Source organism: Pseudochaenichthys georgianus, chromosome 7, assembly GCF_902827115.2.
Source record: "Pseudochaenichthys georgianus chromosome 7, fPseGeo1.2, whole genome shotgun sequence".
In the NCBI taxonomy this organism is placed as follows: domain Eukaryota; kingdom Metazoa; phylum Chordata; class Actinopteri; order Perciformes; family Channichthyidae; genus Pseudochaenichthys; species Pseudochaenichthys georgianus.
Window position 1 is genome coordinate 36,969,265 of NC_047509.1, and position 23,825 is coordinate 36,993,089.

The 23,825-nt window shown below is 41.2% G+C and overlaps 2 protein-coding genes across 6 annotated transcripts in view; both read right to left on the bottom strand.

The window, feature by feature from the left end:
• Window positions 1-417: 417 nt before the first annotated feature.
• On the bottom strand, window positions 418-17,434 carry LOC117449215 (uncharacterized). The gene is made up of 6 exons (XM_034086707.2): window positions 17,013-17,434; window positions 15,981-16,153; window positions 14,999-15,217; window positions 8,580-8,740; window positions 7,622-7,754; window positions 418-2,414 (listed from the first exon to the last, which is right to left on the bottom strand). The coding sequence occupies exons 1-6, from the start codon at window positions 17,284-17,286 to the stop codon at window positions 2,238-2,240; spliced, it is 1,137 nt and encodes a 378-aa protein (XP_033942598.1). The 5' UTR covers window positions 17,287-17,434; the 3' UTR covers window positions 418-2,237.
• A 773-nt stretch (window positions 17,435-18,207) lies between these two features.
• Window positions 18,208-23,825, bottom strand: part of usp19 (ubiquitin specific peptidase 19) — a 47,979-nt gene continuing 42,361 nt past the window's right edge. For 3 of the 5 annotated variants that reach the window (XM_034086509.2, XM_034086508.2, XM_034086512.2), the window contains 2 exons: window positions 23,647-23,822; window positions 19,170-21,691 (listed from right to left, as the gene is read on the bottom strand). In XM_034086509.2, the coding sequence (XP_033942400.1) occupies window positions 21,380-21,691; window positions 23,647-23,822 (488 nt within the window). In that variant the 3' untranslated portion in view covers window positions 19,170-21,379. The other 2 variants (XM_034086511.1, XM_034086510.1) reach the window with 1 other exon arrangement.

A 23,825-nucleotide genomic window follows, 5' to 3' on the forward strand; every position in this document is an offset into this window, starting at 1 on the left:
AAATGGACCCATTGCTCCAAATGGACCAATCCGTGGAGCCATTACGTTACATCCGCGGAGCCGTTACGTTAAGTCTGCGGATTGGTCCAAATTGACCAATCCGCGGACTTCCTCACACACTCAATCTTTTCTCAGCTGCAGCTCCGCTGATTTCTCCTCGCTGAGACGGCGGGACGCTGTGAGTCGGTGTGTGAGCACACACACACACACACACACAAACTCCCAGCCAAGCTGCGGGTGTTTGTGTTTGTGTTCGGGCTGGGTTTCGCTGTGTCTCGCTGTCTCGCAGACGGCCACTGGGCTCATAGAGAGGGGGGGGGGGGGGGGGCAGGAGCTCCAACAAGCCGTTTAGGACAGAGAGTGAATACACATACTATACAGAGATGCTGTGAGAAACCAATGTGAGTTTGGAAAGTTGCACAATATAAATCTATTCTAGTAGAACTCCACAATGGAATTATGATCAGTAGAAATGGCATGTCATGGGACCTTCATAGAGAAAATGAATGCTTTATGCTATTTATATCAAGGTGTAGTGGTGCTCTCTCAGCCTCTTGGGGATGAAATAAGTATCCAACAACAAAAACTGATCCTACTGCATGATATATGAGATTTTTCTTGATGTGAATGTTTTCATTTTGCAGAGCCAAAGCAAAAATAAATAACTTAGTACTTACCACCCTTTGCATCTTTCCTTTCAATGGTTGATATTAACTTAAAAACTACTGCGTTGTTCTCATCACTGCAACCTGCATTCAGGAATGAATTTGTATTTAAATGTTGCTATTTTTTATTTACTGTTTGCATTCAGCAGTCTCTCTAAACATTGACCAGAGAAAATATAACAATGAAACAACCTCTCCATTAGCGTACAAATAAAAAAATACTAAAACCCTTAAAAACGTACATAACAATTCAACTTATTCCAAATTTCACAAAACGGTGCTTTCAAAATATAATACAAATCCCAAACCCATGTTTAACATATTGATATGTTTATAAATAATAATTGTAATAAAACTGCTGCATGTTCTGCTGCCTTCATAAATAGTTTATAAAGCGCTTTAAGGTATAACCCTTTAAGTTACAAACTAATCTGATTCTTTTCAGTCATCTATTATTCAAGTATTACTTGGAGTTCAGGTAAACAACTGAAGTTATGAAGTAAGACGCTACATGAAACACTTTGAGGACAGGTGAAGAGCTGAAGCAAATCTCTGTGGATCCTCTTCGCTAGACTACAAACGCAACACTGACTTTGTCTCCATAGCTGACCCAATGAAATGCTGTCCGGCACAAAGTACACAGGATTCAGGCCAATTGTCCCATGGTGCGATTAGCCAAGGAGCCTTTGATGCAAGGGGCCACCTCGGGGCTGAATCAAGTCAGAAACTCTTCCTGTGGCGGTTCACTTAAGGACAGCACAAACTGTGTGTGAGTGCCCTCTGTAGAAGCTATCATACTTTAACTGCTTTAAGTACGCATGGAGCAGCTCAAAAGGATTTAATGTCCTACTTTTCGAGCAGCCATCTTCAGATAATGGCTGTTATTTGCATATTTATTCCTTTCACCTTCATATGTAAACTTCTTCTATTTGTGGTTTGATGGTCTGTGTTTAATCGCCCTACCTTCTCTGTCTGGGTTAACAGAGTGATGCAGGGATGAGTAGTAAAACCCAGAAATGAATAAGCATTTTAACACTTCCGTTTCCCTCGTCTTTTTGTTTGTTAGATGGGTCTGTGGTTCAATGTCTGAAATAAGGTCTGTGACTAACACAAGCTTACAAGATGTTCTAGTTTTGTTTAACAACAACAAACGCGTCAGTACCCCACTGGTGAGCGTCTGAAGCTTCTGTGTAGAAAATAAACAGTTGCTATTAGATTGCTACATGAGACTAAACGTCACAAGACGAGCATTAGCCGCCTGTAGCTCAGCTGTGGTGATGAGCAGCTATGCGCCCATGATGTCGTTTGTTTATAACCTAAGGTTAGCTTTTTCCTTCGAGCGTTGCATTTATGCTTCAAAAATCATGAAAGAGTGGTGTTGATATGTGGAGATTATCCAAAAGGACTAAGTATAATAAAGGTGTATTTGCAACTGATCTTATTCCCTGCAATATTCCAAAGTCCAATGAAAGAATCCGGGTCGGCAAACTATCATCTGTCATCACTGGACCACTCTATGGACCCCAAGTGGAGGCTGTCACAGAGCCCAACAGAGTGGCAGGTGAACTGTGTTTAGCCCGCCCCCTGCTGGAGGTTCCTCTCATAGTTCTCCAGGCAGATGTGGACGCGCTGAGTGAAGTAGTTCTGCTGAGAGATGGCCTTCAGGAGGTCGGTCTGCACCAGTGTGATGTCATAGAGCTCCGAGGTGCAGGCTGTACGAGTGTCAGCGCCGCCGGGCTCCAAGAAAACCTGACACACACACACACACACACACACACACACACACACACACACACACACACACACACACACACACACACACACACACACACACACACACACACACACACACACACACACACACACACACACACACACACACACACACACACACACACACACACACACACACACACACACACACACACACACACACACACACACACACACACACACACACACACACACACACACACACACACACACACACACACACACACACACACACACACACACACACACACACACACCACACACACACACACACACACACACACACACACACAAGGGAGAAACCAGAGAAAAGCGGGGTCACGTTAGATTTCTGGAGACGTGAACTAGCTAGCAAAGCTACTTGATGTTTGTATAACACAGAAGCGTGTTGCACAGATGGAAAGGTAATACACAAGGCATTTCCAGTTTAATATTATTTCCAAAATCAGAACACCTTTATGGCGCTTTTCCACAGCAGGGCCTCGCACAGCTTAGTACGGTATAGTTAGGCCTTGGTAGGCCAGGCTCACTTTATGCTGCGTTTCCATTACAGTTTAGGAACTGGGGCAGTAACTATAGTAACGCAGTGTAGGTGGTGCCGTGACGTCATCTTCAATGCGAAACACAAAACCAACTTCAGCCGTTAGCTGTTAGCCCTCAGAGCTCACAGCTCCTCATATCTGTTCAGAAACTAGACAAAAGCTAAACAATTACAAACCACAGACTGCCTGTGTCATGGAGAATACAGTCGCTGCTTTATTTATGTCTGTATCCGTTGTTGTGAGTGGGGACGGTCGGAGCATATACTGCGTTAGCTTAGCCGATCTCCATTCAGAAAACATGCATTTTAAAAGGGTTTCCGCCTGCCGTCTGTCTGCAGACTTGTCAAAGCATTAATTCATGGTTCTTACTAGCCGGTATCAGTGTGTTGTTACTTCGGCATTTTGAAACGTGTATTACAATTAAATCACGGTCAAATATGTTCATTTTGTTGTAGTTGCCAGCGATTCTCTCACTGGTTTAGCATACTCAGCCCGGTTGTTGGCCCGGAAAGAACCTCGATTTTAGAGAGCCAGAAAAACTGTGAAAAAGTACCCGCTAGCCGGAACTACGCCTAGTGGAAACGCAACCAAAAACGGGCCGGGCACGGCACGGCACACTTAAACCGCGTTGTAGTGGAAATGCACCATTACACTCCACCCCTCAGGACCCTGCTATCTTTGAAGTATAAATACCAGAGATAAAGGTACAAGTGAATAATTAAAATAGATATTGCTATAAAAAGAGATAAAGTCAAGAAATGTAATACATTATAATAATAAAAAGAGACAAAAGAGTTTAGAGTATAACAAGTAAATAAGAAAACATGAGGGCGATGAGTCATCAATAGCACCGAGGCTGAGTACTACAGAGAGGGATCAGTCACTAGGCGAAGTATGTGAACATGCACCCATATCTATGTAGAAGTATTTTTAATGAGGGTGGCTAACAGTTATGATAATGGTATCATCCTGTGATTCACACAAGGTGATTCACTTCAAAGTGGAACATTCTAAGAAAGAAACGTTTTACAAATAACCTAAAAACTAACAAAGTGGAATTCTAAGGCAACAAGATAATTTAGTCTACACCTTAAGAGAGGCTAATGTTTACTTGTTAAATAGAAAGGAACCAGTTCTTATCTTAACTGCAAAAAACACGTTATTTGGAAGATACTGAGCAGGTCATGGTTTCTGTAGATATGCATTGCTGTTTGTTCGGTTTTTCAAATGGATTATGTTGCTGCTTTGAGCACCACATGCTTCACATAGGAGATAAGGCAGACAATTTACGGTCAATATCTCCAAAATCACGTTGTTTGATACAGCACTACAAGTCAGGTCATATTTTAGGACTGGATTATATATATTGGTATTATATATCTTCGGAGATGTTGGATATTGTAAGATTGTATGTCTTCTCTTTTACAGTTTTTAAGAGCTGAAAGGTTGTGTAATTTACAGTACCAGAAAAGCAGCTTTTCAATTTTTTACATTTAGCTAATTAATCCTTAAAGGTCCCATGTCATGCTTTTCCGGTTATTACCCGTCCCCTTGTGTGCTATGAAGGTTTTTCTGCGTGTGCAGAGTCACAAACCTTCAAAGTACACCCTGTAGCGAAGTAAAACTCTAACACAGATCTCCCCAAAACGCCTCGCTGGAGATTTCTCATGTTCTTCCTGGGTACTGTGACTTGTGAATACCCAGAGGCCACACCCTCTGCCAGCCTTTCACGAAACAAAGCTTCCCAAACCTTTCAGCAATTCATGCCGGATATGTACAGCATTGGGATGGCGGAGAAATGCTCTCTGCAGACCCATTCTCACACAGACCCATATAAACCTTTTTCTTACTCAATATCAAGCCACACTTATTGTTTTTACTTCGGCTGTGAGTGTTTGTGTGCTCAGGATGAGTTTCGCTTGTTCTCGCTGTATCGCCAACCCGGAAACCTGTCCGCTCCTCGCAGCAGCTGTGAGCAGCAACGAGTAGGGCTGTGCATCTTCACTGGTCTCATGATTCGATTACGATTATCCTGTCAACGATTCGATTCGGTTCGATATCCCGGTGCATCACGATTCATACCAATGCGTTGCATCCTCAATTTTCTATATTACTGCACATGGCTTATTTTTCATCAATGCATACATGCAGTAAATACATATGAACTCTCTTTTTATTATTTAGAAAGTGCTTCAGAAATCAATAACATAAATGTCTTGACATTAATTTATAAACCAAAATAAATGAATTGTATAGGTCTAGCCTCCCTATATCTGTGTGTGAAGTTGTTCCATCCTCAAAAACAAAAAGCTAATGCTCCTGCAGTCTAGCTGCAGCTTCTAGCCACGGCCTTCTGTTAAAGAAAGGACACTGAATGTCCTGAATGTGGCATCGCACACAGGACTTGAGTCTGAACACAGCAGACAACAGGAGTATTTACAACAGCATATAACAACTAAAATACTGCATGTGGGTGCACACTTACATTCTCTGTCTTACTGTTACATAAATCCCATGAATTTATGAGACTAAGTTAGCTTCATTATATCTCAGTGATTAAGTGAATTAGAAAGTTTCTATCGGGTCACTATCAGCCTGTCACTCATTATTTTCAGGGAGGGGGCGGGGCTTGGAGTAACGGAGAGGAGACGGTGATCGCGGAAGCTTTTTTCCTCCTGCCTTCACAAACTTTACACACGTATAGATCGTCTGAAAATTGCTAGAGGACATTCATACTTTGCAATCCAAGACTTAATTAAATCCACCAAAAACCTGACATGATTGTAACGCGATTATTTTTGAAAAACATAAATCCCTGTGTCTCTGAGCCGCAGCGACACGGAGTGATTCAGAGCGGGTCCTTCTGCTGTTGGTTCTGGACTGGTGTTCTTGTGTTGGTGGATAAAGCAGACTGCTCCGTGTTTGGTGTCGCTGTGCCGCTGTCACGTCTGTTCCCTGATCTCTGCGTCACCGACCGATTTGATATTAAAGTGACAGAAAAAAAAACGTTATAGTAAAGCCGCGGCCGGAAAATCAGGAAGCAACCGATTATCTTCCGTCACTGCATCGATACCGAATCGTCCACGTCCGCATCGCATCGTAGAAACGATTATTTTCAACACCCCTAGCAACGAGCCTCTCAACGTCATGACCAATCAGAGCTCACTGGGCTCACAGGGAGGGGGGGCAGGAGCTCCGACAAGCCGTTTAGGATAGAGGGTGAATACCGGTGAATGCACATACATTACAGAGATGCTGAGAAACCAATGTGAGTTTGGAAAATTGCACAATATAAATCTATTCTAGTAGACCTCAACAATGGAAATATGATCAGTAGAAATGGCCATGACATGGGACCTTTAACCTTTAACACATTAATGAGGATTATTTATCAAAAATCTCATTGTGTAAATATTTGATAAAAGCATCAATGGTGAAATCTTTCAATCAAGATATTTAGTGAAACATTTTGTGATTTCTTACTTTTATATTGACCAGGTCTTGGATAAATGTATTTTGATTTCATGGTGAACTGTCCCTGGACTTACGGAGTGATTGGGCACAAGTTAACCAGCTCTCTCAGGTTGGTTCAAATAAACCCATGAAATCCAACTACTCAACAATAAAAAGTACCCTATGAGTGGGGGAAACTATCAAAAAAGCCGGAAATCCAACAAAAAGCAAGACAAAAGGGAGGAGGAGCCTGAAATGGAAGAAATCTTTGAAGCTAGCGCACACGAGGAAGAGCTAACGGGGACACTGGGATAAGCTACAGGATAACACAGAACGCTACGTGTCGGGCTAGCATTAGCAACAATATCGAAGAGCTCAGACAGGAGCTACGACACCACTTATCCACATTGAAAGATGAACTGAAGGCATAGATAAAAAAAATCGGTATTCTCCAACAAGAAACATACCGTACGCTCTCCGAGAAAAACAAACAAAAAAACAACAAACTACAGAAACAAAAAATGGACATTCGGAAGCCCAGTCCTGCATAGCCGAATTAGAAGGGTGGCAATTGATGGGAAATAATGCGATGTTCGGAATGACGCCGGAGCAGACATGATGAACTGTCCCTTTAAGCTGCACTAAAAACCTGTGAATGTAGTTACAGTGCTAACAGTCACTAATAGTGATCGTTGTGTTGATGTTGGAGTCTGCCTTCACTAACTGTACGGAGGCTCAGTCATTGGTACATGTTCATCTATAAAGCCATGTTTGGTAAACTACCTTTTTATATCTGCTCTCTGGACGAATTGAAAGTACGTATTGCCTGAGATCTCATGATGTGGTTTTATTAAATGTGCCAAGTGCTAGGACTGTCTTAGGGAAGAAAGCTTTTAGATGAGCAGCGCCACTAAAGTGGAACAGTCTGCAAACCTGTTTAAAACTGAGCACTTTGGTTCCCCTGCATCATTTAAAACTCGGCTGGGTGACATGCTGTTTGATACTCATGGTACCTGTCACTGTAAATAGAGTTTTGTAAACTGTACCCTGTACATTATGTTGTATGTCATCCTTATTGTTGTTCTGTTGTTTTTATGTTACATGTGTAACTAATGTCCTGCAGGTCACCCTTGAGGGCTTTCACCTGGTTAAATAAAGGCTAAAAACAAACAAGAACAAGAGACGTACCTTGGGTTGAATGATGGTGTGCTCGTCGTCCTGTCGTATGTTGTCGTCTATGAAGATGTGCTGAACATGCTGGTCGAAGGGGTCAACCCACAGCGGTTTCCCCCCCCGGATGGACGAGCCGTTACTGGACCACCTGATAGAGAAACAGGCGGCGAATTAAAAAAAAAGGATGAATGAAGGGACTGTGGTGACAATATTTGGGGTTTAGAGCAGTGATTTTCAACCACTGTGCCGATGATGAGAGATTGTCAAGTGTGCCGTGGATAATTGTCCAATTTAATTGGCCCCAAAACATATTATTTAGTTGCTGAAATAAATTGCTATCGTGAGCGTCTGTGCTGCAATGTAGTGGCTGGCTGAGTCATTAAATACACTTCCATGCTAGTGGGTGGCAGTAGGTAGCGCAATAATGACCAATAAAGTTAATTTAAGACAGTGAAATTAAGTGATGGGCGGTAGAGGCTGGGTGACGAGCAGCGATGGATTAATATGTGACTCTGAAACGGGTCCTGGACAACATGTAACACAGATGAAGAGCCTGTGACTGGTGGACAAAAGGAAGAAAAAACAGTGAACTTGAGGCGATGCAGGGAAAGATATCTGTGGTTTGAATGTACTTTCTTCCGTCTGCACTGGCTCCGTAAGGCTCGCGGTTTGGGGATAAGCTATCTAACAGTGCAATAGTCCCATTGTGTTCGCCTGCATAAACAAATTGAGACACAGGTGACTGTCATGAAAAAACATCAAAGGTGAGTTTTGGGTATCACGATATTAGTTGTTGTTAATCTAAACAGGCCCAGGTTTGACACTGAATTGAGAGACTTGTCATTAAATGTCATTATATATACGATGTATTCGAGAACGTGTCATTTTGGAAACGTTTTGGGTTGTTGGTGTGCCACATGATGTTTTGTTAATGTATGTTAAAAAACACTGGTTTAAAGAGTGCAATGCGTACCAGTCAAAGTGGTCCTGAAAGCCCCCCAGGCCCTTGGCGGAGCTGAAGTACTGGTACAGCCCCCGCTCTCCGTCACGAGAAGACAGGTGCTCCTCAGCTCGGCTCAGGACCATTCCCTTCCTGCTGCAGCGGATCTTTCCCGTCGTCATGTTCACGCTCAACTGAGACAGGAGGAGAGGAGGGTGAGACAAACACACGTTATTAAATCATAAGCATGAAAAGCTACTGTACACTGTTTTTTGTATGTATATAGTACACTATGTTCATATGTTCAATAATGTAAAGATACTCCTCTAAATCTATCTATCTATCCATCCGAAGCATTTAATCAAAACTGTTTGTTATTAATATAGCCTCTGGCAGGCTTAACCGTGTATCATGTTGTGATACACATGTTATATAGTGTAGTACAATGCATACATCTTTCCTTTAACCTCTAATGATTAGATATTTATTTTATTTATTGGACATTTTATTTTTAATTTATTCTGTTTATATAAATATGTTTATTTGATGTACAACAAAAATGACATTTTATTCCATCTTCTAAATTGATGATGATGTAAACATTTGTTACAATGATGTTATTGATTGAATACACAAAGTAGTTTAAAATATAAGGACTGAAATGGTGCAGTAATTGGACATTCAACAACTCCCTTCTGTATTAAAATGTTTAATTGTTTAAAATTTAAACTATTTAAAATATATAAAAAATGTAATCTTCTATTCCATTTTCAATTGAATTGGTTTTAATGAAGGCTTAAAAAAGGAATGCAAAATGCTCCAATGTGAGATGCTCTTATGCACATATTGTATACACAAATTAAACGCTCTCATGTTGAGCATAGCATAAGACAAAAGATGTCACACCAAGGTGTGAAAACCTAGATCCTTTAACTTGAAGTTTGTTCGACATGCAAAAAAATAAAAAGCTGATTTTAAAGCAATAAAAAAGTTCCGTAAAAGACATTTTGAACTACCAAAGGCCCCAAAAAAAACTTAACTTAACATGACAATGTGTTGATTTAGCAATGTTTGCTATTCATAATCCCCATTTGCAGATGCAATTTAGGTACATTTAGAGAGAGTTCTAATGGTCTCCGTTGATGCCACAAGATGTGGTAAAATTCACATTAAACCTATTTTAACAATATGTATTTAAAGAATATGAAATCAAATTATTATTTATTTATTTTTGTTCTCTTTTTTGTTGTTGTCTATAATGCCCTCAGTTAGATATTATGTATGTCCTTTCTTATTCATTTAATATTTGTTTGTTTGGATATCTTTATTCCTGTTTGTTTATGCACCTGTCCCTATTAGAATATGTTTTTAATTTCTGAAAGTCATGTTGTTTTTCACATGCAATATGTATCATAAGAAAACTAATGCGATAGTGACAGGAAGTAGCACATTTGTGTGGGTTTGAAGCAAGCCCCCAGGAAGTGCGCCGGACTCTGTGCCCAACATTCGTTGTGTCCAAACGGCGGTACTGCAACTTCCGTATCGTGTCACCTGGCCCAAAACAACTTTTTCCCATTGACTAACATGGGGAAAGAGAAGTCTGTAAATCGGTGGATACTTTTTTTTTAACTAAATAAACTACCCAGTATTAACTATTGTATAGCCCTTAATGGAATCATTCGGTCCTTAAAGTTGTAAAATGCACTAAAAGTCGAATCTAGATTTATTTTCTCTCTCCATTCATTCTAGTGAGCCGAGAGTGGGAGCTCGGGGGGCGGGGCTTAAGGGGTGCATGCTCTGTGAGCGCACATACGGTTCTTCTGCTCTGGCAGCCAGGCATGATGGGTAATCTGTGACGTTTCGCTCTCTCAAAAGTTGGGCCAATTTTGAGTTCATGCGCCAATGAGCAGCTCTCATAGGAAAGAACGAGACCCCGCCTCCCACGCTGAATCCAGTTCTTATTATACATCCATGGTTTGATGTCCCCTGTATCCGGCCCGTGGCACAAACACAAGGATGTGTGCATTTTGTCATCCACTTTTTCTGACCTCTCCTTTATTGTTTTGGTGACGATCCAAATTGTTCTGGCAGCAACACTTACAGCGTGCACCACATGCCGTCACGTAATGTCCACGACAGCACGTACACACGCTACCTGAGGCTCGTGAAAGGTGCCCCGCCTTTCCTACGCACAGTTTTATAAATGAGGCCCAAGGAGTCATCAGCCAACTTAAACGTCTGGAGGAATGAGTATGTAATTCCTTTTACGCTATCCGAGTATCAAAACATAAATACAGTAATGTACACCAGTGGTTAATATCTCATGAAATCCCACACAATTGCCTAACTCATTTTATTCCTGTTGCTTTTTCTTGTTTTTAGAACTTTCCGGGTCGTACACTCAAATAGTTTTTAATAGTGTATTTCTCAGGCTTGGGGAGTAACGGGTTACATACACAACCAGGGGAACTGTATTCCCTTACAGTTACATAAAAAACACGTAATCAGATTATTGTTACTACACTTCTAAAAAATGTGGATTACTTGCAATGTCAGTAAAAACCTAAAAAGAGCATATAATGTTTGTAGTAAAAGGATCAGATTGTATGTCTTCTTTTTAAGCTGTGCTGTTCTGTAGGCTAATACTTGAATACGTGTGAATCTATACGCCTACTGCCTGAATGTTTTTATGTTGCACTTAAACAGAGCATTTTATGTTAGCTCAGGTTTTCCTGGAATAAATAGTTAAACAGACGACTCATTTTGAGAGATAATAACCTCTTGTATTTATTTGCATCTCAATTGAGGTAATCCAAAAGTAACGGAAAGTGATCAGCGGATACATTTTTGGGAAAACATTGTGTGTGTGTGTGTGTGGGATATATTACTTTGAAAAATAAATAACTATGTTAATTCTAAAATGGAGCAACTGTCGCTAAACCCATTTCCCCCTGAAAGTATTCTGTTTCATTTCGTCTGCTCTTTTAAACTCGATCCGCCATTCAATTATAAAAAGTCTGTGACAAATACATAAAAACAGCTGTAATGTGGATGCTGACAGATGAGCTTAAAATATGCATAGAAGTGAAACATAATTATGCTTTTGACTGTGTTATGGGAGGTTGAGAACAAATGACATCAGCGGTTCCAAAATGGTGCATTTTGTTTTAACACGCATTACTTTGGTGCAGACTCAATCACTCAACATCTATTGGGTGTATTGCCACGGGATGTTGGTGCATCCACTCATGGCACCCGCATGATCAAGTGTGATCATTGTGGTGAAAGGTTCACATTATATGTTGCACAACCATCAGACCAAAATATCTTTACCCCATACTTTGTTTCATCACTTAAAACCTCCAGACACTTACACAAAGGTGTAGATTTGAGCATGCAAAACTAATATGATAGTATCCTCTCTCCTAAACATGGCAGGTGAGAATGAAACATGTAATCTGCAGCATCCTCTTCCATTGACTTGCACTGTTTGGTCATTCACTAACGAGATGAATAGAAAGATAATTTATTTGTGCTTTCATCATGTTTTGAAATGCATAAAGCTACAAAAGGACAATATTTAGTGAAACGTGTCATTTGAGTGTGTGGCGCTGTTTTTACTTTGAAACAAACCCATTGTTAGAGGAGGAAGATGGCGTCAGAGATCTCTCAGCTGTGCAGGTAATACCCAGAGGTTTTGAGTACGGCTTCAATATCAAATCTCCCAAAGCACTCCCATACTTGACAACAATGGTATGGAACAAACGGAACAATCTCATCATGACTTGTGATTGATTCCCCCCCGCTCTGTCTGTCTGATACATGCACAGCGTGTCACAGGAGGCTGTCTGAGGAACTTCTCCTCTGTGCTGTCCGTCAGTGAGGCTGACAAATTCACTTTCTGACAACTCATCCGTCCATTCCTCTCACAATCAATGTGTTCCACTCCAGCTAGCTAACGTGCAAGTACTCCCCCCTGAGAGAGAGGGAGGCTGGTGGGGGGAGCAGGGTCCATGGAAAAGGTCTATGTAAGGGGAAACGAGGCCATACTCTTCAGGAGAACATATCTGCAGTTACCCATCGGCTTTTTGATGTTTTCCCTTTCCTGTAGTGTGATATGGGTGTGTGTGCATGACAATGGTCTGCAAAGGCTGAAACCCCGGTGTTCCCTCTAGAGCAGGGATGGGCAAATGGCCCCGGCCTCCTCTTTTTGCGGCCCTCAAATCAATTTAGAAACCACATCATTAATAAAAAAAATATATATATATTTTTTACTTGTAGTATTGATACCGTCCACTAGACATAGTTACGTCACGAGCTGCGTACATAATTTCGTTCGGCAGCCAAATACCGCCAAAGAATCTGTGACGTGTTTGTGTGTATTGTGTTTGTTTCCCGGGGAAACCCTCACAAGAAACACCGGCTGTTGTTATGCCTGCGGTGACGTTAAGTTACCGCTTGTAATTATGCCGTTACAAGCTTCAAAGTTGTTTTTATCATCTGAATTTGGCAAAACGAGTTTAATATTCTAAAAGATAAGACTTTGTTTATTTGAAATCAGATGAAAACAGACTGTCACGGACCCTGCCTTGTTATCTATAATTACTATACGCTTTTCATTAATAATTTCAGCGGGAGGGAGGGGGGGCGGCGCTGAGGAACAGCAGAGTGCGGGCTGACAGGTGTCTGTGTTGACATTCCCCTTATTGTGCGTCAGCAGAGACTACAAGTGTCTTAGGTTCAAGTAAGACAACGGGGGGTTACGTATTGTAACCCTAGGTATATAAGCACAGGCTCCACCCTCTACTGGACTCTATGGGTACTACTCTCATCAATGATACGCGAGCGTTCACACACTGAAGTTGTATAAATGTAGCCGGCCAATCAGGGCGAGCCTACCTGAATGCACGCGCAGGCTCACAGTATATAACGCGGCTACGCCTCCTGACTGTCATCCTACACCCTCTTCAGCGAGCGGCATAGGAAAGACAGGGCCCCTAGGTAGAGGGCTCTGCCTGTGCTTAAAGTCCTAGGGTTACAATACGCAACCCCCCATTCTATCTCACACAGGCTCCGCCCTCTACTGTATTTTACGTCATGCGATCGGCATTTTTAAAGAGCAGGCCGATCGATATTTACACACGATATTTACACACGTAAGGTCATCATCTTAATAGTTGTGTATGCTCATCCGTGAGCAGAGCATCAAGTTGACGTGTATTACAGCTGAATGCGGCGATTACCATTTTGTTCAGCAAAACGCCTCACTGACTGATTAAGATCAACAGTTTAGTGCGTTTTGATTCAATGCTGAGTACAGCCACACTCACAGTCTCTTCTCTGTCAGTGTAGACCGCAAATACCTCATTCCTTTAGCGCTTGGGTCCGAATGCTTCTCGTTTTGCACCGTCTCATTCAAATGAAATCGCCGCCAATCATATTTCCACACTCGCGCCAGGACCGGGGGAGGGGTTACATGACGTGCATCTTGTGCTGCATTCACTTGCACTCGGACATTAGAGACTTTCTCTCATAAATGTCCGATGAGCCACAACTTTTCTTTCAAAACAAAGCTGCCAACTTGGGTGGCAGCTGGGGTGGCAGGGCCTATTTTTAGGGTGGCAGTTGCCACCCCGGTAGGTGAAACTAGGCTACTAGCTACAGTACAGATGGAACTAGATGAGCTGTTAACTCTCGCTCTGAATTTTTTTTTTTAAACTCTCGCTATGACTCAGACAGGTTGAAAGAGACGAGACACACATTTTTCCCACCCGCATTCCACGAAGACCTGTGCCTCTGATTCGCAGATTGTTTGGGGGGAAAAATCCTGACGGGATGCTGAATGTGATTGGACCAATGCGTTGACAGACACACACAGACAGTGGAACAGGACATGCAGAGCGCTGTTTGAAGTCTATGGACATAGCGGATCATTTTGACTCGTTGCGTTGTGGCGATGTCTCGCAGATAACACAGATAATACAGATAATACATATGAAAAGTATAATTTTCTCAGAGTCCAGAGACAGTCCAGACTTTGAGGATGCCTGCTGTACACACATACACACACTACTACCACAAAGCAGAGATCAACAGAGCTAGGGTTTCTGTTTAGCTGTCTTGAAAAACCTGAAACTCTAACCAGAGATAATAGATACCACGAAGATGGTTATAAACTGTCTTTGTGAACCCAGGCTGTCTTCCTTACAAGATAGGTATACAAAAAAAACATTGCAAAATGACTACTCTCACTAATTTGTTGTACTTGCAGCAGTCAAGAAACTGCGTGTGATATTGGGCGACTCTGTAGAAGTGATCCAGATATTAGACCGTACCCTGATGAATTTACACCAAACTATTCGCAAGGAGGAAATATGTTGTTGTAATTTAGGCAACTGACCCTAAACCTTAAGAGAACATACAGACATCACCACTGGATGTGTGTGTTTCACCTTGAGTTGGGGCAGATCTGGGAACAGGGGGTGAGCGCCTTCAGTCAGAGCCCTTGACACAGCACTCAGCACACGAGGAAGGTCGTTTCCAAAGGAACGGAAAACAATGGCGAATTCCTGTGCCTCCTGCACCAGGTCTGTGAGCAGCTGGAAGAAGGAGGGCAGGATCCAGTGGTACAGGTGCCCTCCCTCACCCTTCACAGACAGCTCTTTGTCTCCCTGCAGGAAACACAGGAAGAAAGCGGTCAGTGACACATTCCGCCAGAAGGGAACAAGATTCAATATGAACAGACTTCATTTCCCATGCACAATGGCTACAGCGTAGTCTTGGCAATGAAAATATACATCCCACGCTCCTCTAACAATGCAACATTTAATATCATAGAGACATACAAATAAAGCAAGAAGAAATACAAATCGAAATATGAATGTAAAGTAAATGCAGAAATAAGTAAACTACAGTATAAACATGTGAAATAAAATGCGATAAATGAAATAAATAAATAATCAAACTGTAAATAAATGTTTGTGTTCTAACCATAAGTAGGTAAAGAACTGGTTGGAAGAAATAGAAAAAGGCATTTATACAGAACCTCCATGAGAGAAGAAGCCACTTTTACAACTTGGGGTTTCATTTGCATGTCCAACAGATCATGGCAACTGGTAAAGCTGCAGAACACATTCTAATTGTACTATGATAGAAAATACCTCCTTAAGCTTAACACTACACTAGAAACTCCACGAGTGTATTATGAAAATAAACATGAATATAAACATGAATTAAAATTGTTAATGAGTAAAGAAGCTGTGATGCCTTTAGTACAATTTTCCTAAGGGGATTTCTTCATATTTTATTGTTGTAGTAGGTCATAAAATATCAGACAGATACTGTCTAGAATTAATCTGCAGATTAGTTCAAAATGAGACAAACTTTTCCAATGGATGTCATTTTTGTTAGCAATAACAATCACATGAAGCTTGCCTTGGTGCCCTCGGGCCAGCGCAGCAGATTCAGATGCTCCTCCAGAATCCCTCGGAAACGTCGGCCCACATTGGAGGAGAAACCTGCCGTCCGTCCAAAATGAGAGTGGTAGCTAACAGCACCATCGCAGGGGGGGTGCAGGGAGGGGGAGTCACTCAGCCACTCCCACTTCCCTGCAGAGAGGAGAGGAGGACAATGTCTTTGCGAGTGGTGAGAGCATAACACATCACGGAATGAGTGGGGGATGCTGGTGCACACTAGCAAGTTCTGAAGCACTCAATGAAATGTAATATATTTGGTTATGTACGGAATATAAATGCAGTAGTGTAGCCATGGACATAAGGGTAAATAATATTAATGATTTAATTTCTCTGTTGGCTCTGATGATGTACACATCCCACTTGTTTCATTAAATGATTATCACATCAGGCAGCATAGGGGTGTTTGAATAACAAGAGATGCAGCAAAAGTTATTTTACACAAGGGAATTAAAACAGACATACATTAACATAAGAGGATATATTGCCATAATTAATGGGAAATACAAATAAATAGATTAAAATATACTGAATTTAATGCAAACCATAAGAAACATTTGGAAAAGAAAGAGAGTAAAATATACCAAATAGAATACATAACATAAGAGGAATGAAAGCATATAGAAATAGAATCAACCCTGTTACCAAACCTCACTTATTAAAACGTGTATTACATGTTTACTCTCGTATTAGCATCGTGAGCCTGTCACAACACATGAATTGAGACTAGGTATACTATGTAAGGCCTGTCATTCGGCATATGTGTTTCCATGCATTGAACTAAATCATTGTTATGTGTATTGTTTGACAGCTTGTCGTTACTTATATTGCCACGAAAGGTACGGCGACAGGAGTTAGGGGACTACTTTTTTCCTTTGGACTCTTAAAATTAATTCGGCGTATTAATCTGGAACAGAGGCAGGAACAATAACTTGGCTGACAGGGCAGAAACACATCCTTGTGTGATAGAGAAAAGTATTCATTCTCAGTTTACCTTTGCTCATCCTTCCCCATGTGACAGTTGAGAGGAAATGCTCCAGGGCAGCTACCGTCCCTTGAGCTATCACAGAGTCCGACACCAGTATAGTGTTGTTCAGATCTACATGAAGGACTAACTTTTTCCTCCGCTCAGGATTAGAGCACCGCAGCCCCCGCGGGACTATTACCGTGGGGTCACCTGTCCCGCACACAGGCTCCAGGACATCTCTGCTCTGTGTCCCGTCGTGTTCTTCAGCTTCACGGCCGTTTCTTTCACCAAACTCCGCCATAGGTAGGATACAACTAACAACGGTAGTAGAATTTAAAATATTTCAACTAAAACTTGCTACTTAACCGGCTGAGCTGTGACTCAGCGGCACTTCCTCCATGATGCCGGCGTCTGCTTCTTCTTCTACGCCTGTAATGCTGCAAAGAAGAAACAGCGCCATCTCCCGGTGAGCTGAAATATGTAGCGATGTTCATGTGAGGTTTTTTTTGTGGCGAACCATAGTATCACCTTTTTATTACATTCAAAACTTTTAATGACATTCTATAATTAGACTTTTTATGGTAACGTGTTATGACATTACTATAACTTTTTGTGACATTTTGATTGGCTACTATATTTTCCCTTTTTATGATACATTTTTATCAAGGTCTGCGGTAACTTTTTTTAAAGTACTAATTCATGACTTTTTTAATGGCACTCCTGTAGTAGCAGTGGTGTTTCTCACACCTTGACAGATGTCACTTTTTTATTGTTAATTCATTCTGTGTAGTTGGTTCGAAGGGTAAATGTGATAGACATTCTGATTATTCATAAAGCAATGTTTATCTAAACAAACATAGGCTATTACTGTCTCATTTTGAATTTCTAAATGTTTATAATATTTTAGCCCACTACATCATAGCAAATGTATTTTAAAGTCAGGTTTTTGCTAGTGAATATCAAATATTCCTAGAATGTTTGTGGTCTAAAGTTCGAAGAACCATCATATACCGGCTGAAATATTGAAGAAATTCATTGTTTTTAAATCTTGTTTGATTTTATTTTCTCTCTCGACTATCAGTCGAATAGTACTTTATTTTATTGAATTTGTATTCATACAACATAACTATACATGGGAAAAACTGGCTTCATGTCCCAAACTTATGCTATGATGAAAAGTTATCATATCCAACACACACAAAAAAGAACAAACCCAATAATGTTAGCAGTTCTCAAAATTGTTTTTATTTATATTAACCATTTATATGTATCCACAGCAGCATTCTTAACGACCCCCACTTTATATACGCAGTCGATTACAAAGGAGAGGAGGGTTGAGACTGGAAAACTCACGATAAACTGAAATGAAAAAAATCTGAGGAACTGATGGATATTAAACAGGGGCGGGGGTTACAACCTGTTTGAACATGCAGTCATGCACCTTTCAGATTATGCTGAAGCCTTAGACAATTGCATCCACAGGATCGAAAATATCTAAATAAGTACAAAAAAAGAAGACTACGCTACAGCAAAATAAAGTTCGTAAAGCGACAAAAGTTAGAAGCGTGTGCTCAGTCTTAAAAAAAAAATTAAAAAAGTAGCAGGTCAGCACATGGTTTTCCTTTAAATACACTGCTACTACTCCCATTAATTTATCCTGCCACAAACAACCTTGAAAAAAAAATGTTTTTACACACTTTACAAGAATATCTACTCCCCGGATGTACCCTCATATTGGACCGTGGCTTTAGCCGGGGATTACCAGGTCCGCTCCGGGTTAACAGAGAGGTTTTTAACTTAAACCAGACCACAAGGTGCATTGCCGTGGAAGCCGCTCCACTCGGGTCGAATTTATGTTGCAGGAATTTTATAGCTCAAAAATCACAGAAGTGTGTCACTATATACACCAATTGAATATAATAACATGGTTTGTTATCAATGGATATTAATGACAGTATATCACTGATAGTTCATATGAGTATCTTTCACAGAGGAATCCTCAGATGGTGCACCGTTAGTGAGACACGGGTTCCTTCACCATTAGTCCACTTCCTCCATGTTGCTGTAGAATGGAGCTCCGCACTCTCCGTGTGCGAAGAGGTCCGAGGGAACCTCCGGGTTCAGCGTGGTCGGCCCCTCAGGATCCAGGTCTGCCCCGAATAGTGACTGGCTAGCGGCCTGTAAAATAAACCAGCGTTTAAGATAAATGTGCTGTATAGTTTCTGGGAGTGTATGTGTGGGGGAGTGTATGTGTGGGGTGATTTAAATAACATGCATGGAGACTATAAAAAGATGCCGATTTTATTTCCATAAAAGGAGAACAGTGATTTATATATATTAGGAAGCAGCATTAAGATGGAGGTATCCAAAAACATTATTATTTTAAGTAAGAAATGTCAACAACGCAGTGATTCCAAGCGTACAGAGAGACCTTAAATCATTCAAGTTATGATTATTCTTTGCAATTATACATTTTATGGCAGACTACATACACATATAGGGATGTAACTGACATTCATTTTCTCATTGACTAGTCTGACAGCTATTTTCTAGATTAGTCAAACATTTCAAATAATGAAAAGAAACAATTGAAAGTAAAAAAAAAATCCTAAAATCTTTTGTTTTGTATGACTCCCAAAATAAATTCACTTCAATATGAAAAAAAAGAGGAAAATGTCAATATTTGAGGCTGAAAACAGCATTTTATGAAGTTTTGAATGAAAGAAATAAGAATAATTCAAATTGTTCATTGTTTTTCCGTCAAATGTATAGTGGAATAAAAGTCAGAGCTCTACACAGAAACCACCGAGATTCATCTTTCAGTCAGTTCCATTTAAATCTAACCAAAGCCCCCAAAAATCTAATAAATAAAAGCATTGAAATGACTAAAAGCAGAGCAGCAAGAAAACTGCTATTTAACGGACTTCGATACTTCAACATCCATTCATCCCGTTTATGTTGGAGACTTCATACAGAGCATAGTGTATGTTGAGCAGGACCTTGAGACTAACTGCAGCCTTGCATATATCTGAGTCAAGTATACACGGTGCTTTGCCGAGCCACACACACACACACACACACACACACACACACACACACACACACACACCTCAGGAGGAGCTAAAATCTCAAGTTCAAAAAAGATTGGAACAAAAATGTATTCCTCTTCAAGTAAATTAACACTATTTATGTTTTTGAGTCTTTCCACAGAGTGACACATTGAAACACATTCAGAGGTGGACGGTATTTCTTATCACACTTTCTTACACATTTCTTATTTAACTTGCATTGTCAGTCAATTTCTCATCTCGTTATATACAACAACAAAAAACGGAACAACACATAGTTGACTACATTTCATCCTGAGAACTTAAAATACTCACTATATGGCTTTGAAATGTATAAATACATAAAGGACCAACTAATACAAGCATTTTAATAAAAAAGAAAAAGTCATGAAAAAAAGAAAACAGGAGAAGATATTGCAAAACAATTACTATAACAATGTAAGCACTTTAAAAAAGCAGCAGCAATTGGTCACACATTGGTTCCTTTGCTCCATAATTAGACATGTACATGAAAACACTGCTGCCGTGCCTCTTCTCACACTGCAGGGAGTAGCATCTCTTCTCTTTAGCGTGTAGTGCAATACTAGCCTTCCATAGTGGCTACATCGGTGTCATTGCTCAGCTGATAAGCACTCGATACATTACTGTACAACTATGGTTTCCGATTGTACAGAGCTCTAACCCAGCTGTCACTGCCTTTCTGGGCGTTGGATTTATTTGCCAAAGATTTAATACTAAACTTGGCAAATGTGTCAAAAAGCCAGCACTCTGTTTTCAGCTGCAAAGTCAGCTGTCCTTTTCCATCCCACGTTGCATTCACCATCAACACTGATTGGACATTTATATCAAATCTGAGGAGTTTTCCGTTTAATCACAACGGTTTATTATTCTAAAGACCATATCGTTGCTCTTCCCTGGCTTTAATGTGTCACGAAGTGCTTAAATATGGCTTAACAATGAATACAATCTTATCATGTTGTCTCTCCAGTTAAATTAAGACGATCAACTGACCTTTCAAATGCTCTGCTTACAAAAGACTCTGCTGCTTATCAAATCAAGCGCTTCTTGAACCTGGCCTCTGACGAAAAGTGTTCCCTAAAATCAATAAATAATTATCGCCATAATAGTGCAGCCCTGTGCTTTAGTAGAATCTAAAAGGTTGAGCCACGTGATGTCATACATACACTTCAAGATGTAGGTAAACTAGTTGAAGCCCATGAATGCATTACTCAGTACTTCCACAAGAGGATTGGTGAAGTATTTAAAGTCCCCTGAAGTTTCCCGTCTAACCTGACATACTTCTAAAAGCACCGACTAACCCCCCGCTCAGGCCCAGTTGGCTCGGTACAGCAGAGGGTAGACCAGATTAAGGAACAGAGCGAACAGCGCTGCCAGCGTTCCCACAACAAAGTATCGCACGCAGTCATCGTCGGGATAGTCCGACATCCTCTGCCTGCGGGGCCGCCGCACCGCCCCATCGCTTCTGTCCGCCTCCTCCTCCTCCTCCTCCTCCTCCTCCTCCTCCTCCTCTTCGTTCCTCTGCGTTTGTCGCCTCCGCAGCGGAGAGCGGAACAGTCCGCGGGGGCCTTCGTCAAGCCCCTCCTCTTCTTCCTCCAGTTCCCGCCATAATAGAGAGGCCTGCGATTGGCGGAAACCGGTGTCAGCTTCTCGGAAAAGGCGTTGACTAACAAATACTTGATTACATTTAGAAATATTTAGCTGGTGAAACCCACAGGGACAATTTCATAGGCTGGTTTGGCAGACATCAGATGGTTAAATGTTTCATTAGGACTGTCTGAAGTGGGTTGTATGAGCTGCTTATCCACAGTCAGTGTATTATCTACAGTAGATGCTGTTTGGAGAAACAAAAGCAGTACCAGCAGGACGCTAAGCAATGCACTGCTAAGGACGGGTGCTGCTGTACAATATATTTAGAATATTGTTGACCCCTTAACCTTGCCCTTACCACAGCACCCAATCAACAGTAATTCATTGTTCAGCTTCCTGCCGGTACACCCGTCTGTTTCTAAAAGCTATCCGCATTCCGACCGCCATCTAATGTAGTCACACTGACGATGGATAGGTTCCTAATAGCACTCTACTTGTAAACATACCATCTCCTTTAAGTTTGTAAGGATATTCTAAAGATGTAATAATTATACATATTTGGGATTATCAGTTACACACGAGCATCTAAACTGTTTTCCTGAAGCCAGATCCCATGGGAGGAAAGGTATGCACACGACATGGTACACATCGGGAAGAGGTTGTCCAAGTGAACTTAATACACTCTCTTGTGTTCTATAAGATGATATACAGTCTTTAGTCATTAACAGCATCACACGGTTACACCTGACAACCAGCGTGATGAAAACACATTTGTTGAATTCTGAATCAGTCCGCAAGTGGAGACGACATAAGTGAAGGAGATCATGCTCTGTGATACTGAACTTATCAACTCCACATAGACGTGTACATGTCGGAAGAGCACAGCTGGAGCTCTCCACCTCATCACTCAAACAGGAATCCTCACAAAGGCACTGCACTCCACTAATGCTGCAAAGACTGACATGTGGAAAGAAGCTAATGCTGCCAGACAGCTGAGCTTTGTTCAATTCAAGGGAGGATTGAAGGATGGTTCCACTCTGAAGCCACAGGCTGCAGTCAGTGAGCAGCTCACAGCATGCGCTCCTGTTATGACTCGGTTAAAGAGATGTTGGTTCCCAGAGACACTAGACTCTCAAAGGACCACCTGCCAAATAGAGCTCATTCCCCATTGGCTGACACATTGATTCATTTATCACGAAAGGTGGATTTGAAAGCTTTGGAGTTGTTGTTGCATTCAAATATATACTTCATCTGTTAACAATGTGTAACTTCTGGTGAAGGATTTCAAATCATTATTCAACAAAGCGGGCACAATCGGATTTGTTTCAATCTCTTTCCAAAGATAAAAAAGACATACTTTGCCTCTTGCCTGTCGTGTTGTTTATTCATCGAGATGCTTTTTATGCGAGTTCCCGATTGTTAGCGATGTCTGCCTTCTTTCCAATTTAACTAAATGGTTATCGGCTTGAGATGAAAATCTAAAACAGCAATGTCCCTTTCCAGATATATTCTGACCCGTGAACCCGAAGACCTTGCTGTGAGAAGTTCATCAAGGATAATCTCGAGTAACCGGGTCCTTATTTCTTTAAAAAAACATGCAATGCAAAACGTGCAAAAACGTGCAATATAGTTTTATTATAATGGAAAGAAGGCTGATATCTCAAACACTCAGCAACTCAAACCAAAACTATTTCATTGATAAACAGCCATACAGGTAGAAGTATTATATGCATTTTTTATTTTGGGGTGACTTCGAATTAAGACAAAACCAAACTTACATGGCATTAACTGTGATTCTGCAACACTTCCCCCCAAGCTATTCCATTCATACAGATTCAGGGTGAAAGTCTCACGAGTAAATTGAAAGAGGGGCTAGCTTCTCACTCAAAGGTTTAAAAGAAAGATGATGTAAGATGTAAATAAGCAAGGGATATTATACACATCTCAATGTGAAGCCCTCTGTCTCAGTGTTGTGGCGCCCTCACCTGGCTGGCAGTGGCTCCTGCAGACGTGGGCGACTCGGCTCCTACGGGCCTGAGGAAGCGCGGTTGCCTCTCCACGGGGGAGTTTCGCCGCCGGTAGAAAAGGACGTAGGCGTAGCGCGTCACCACCTGGCTCTCCTCCACCATTGTCACGGTGCTGTCATCAAATAGACGCCAGCCTG

What these genes read in the sequence shown, in the direction of transcription:
- LOC117449215 (XM_034086707.2), bottom strand. Translation starts at nt 17,286, where the DNA reads ATGGCGGAGTTTGGTGAAAGAAACGGCCGTGAAGCTGAAGAACACGAC. An exon ending in ATGGGGAAGGATGAGCAAAG is followed by an intron (nt 16,154 to 17,012) that starts GTAAACTGAGAA and finishes TCCTCTCTGCAG; the next exon opens with GGAAGTGGGAGTGGCTGAGT. An exon ending in ACACCATCATTCAACCCAAG is followed by an intron (nt 2,415 to 7,621) that starts GTACGTCTCTTG and finishes TGTGTGTGTCAG; the next exon opens with GTTTTCTTGGAGCCCGGCGG.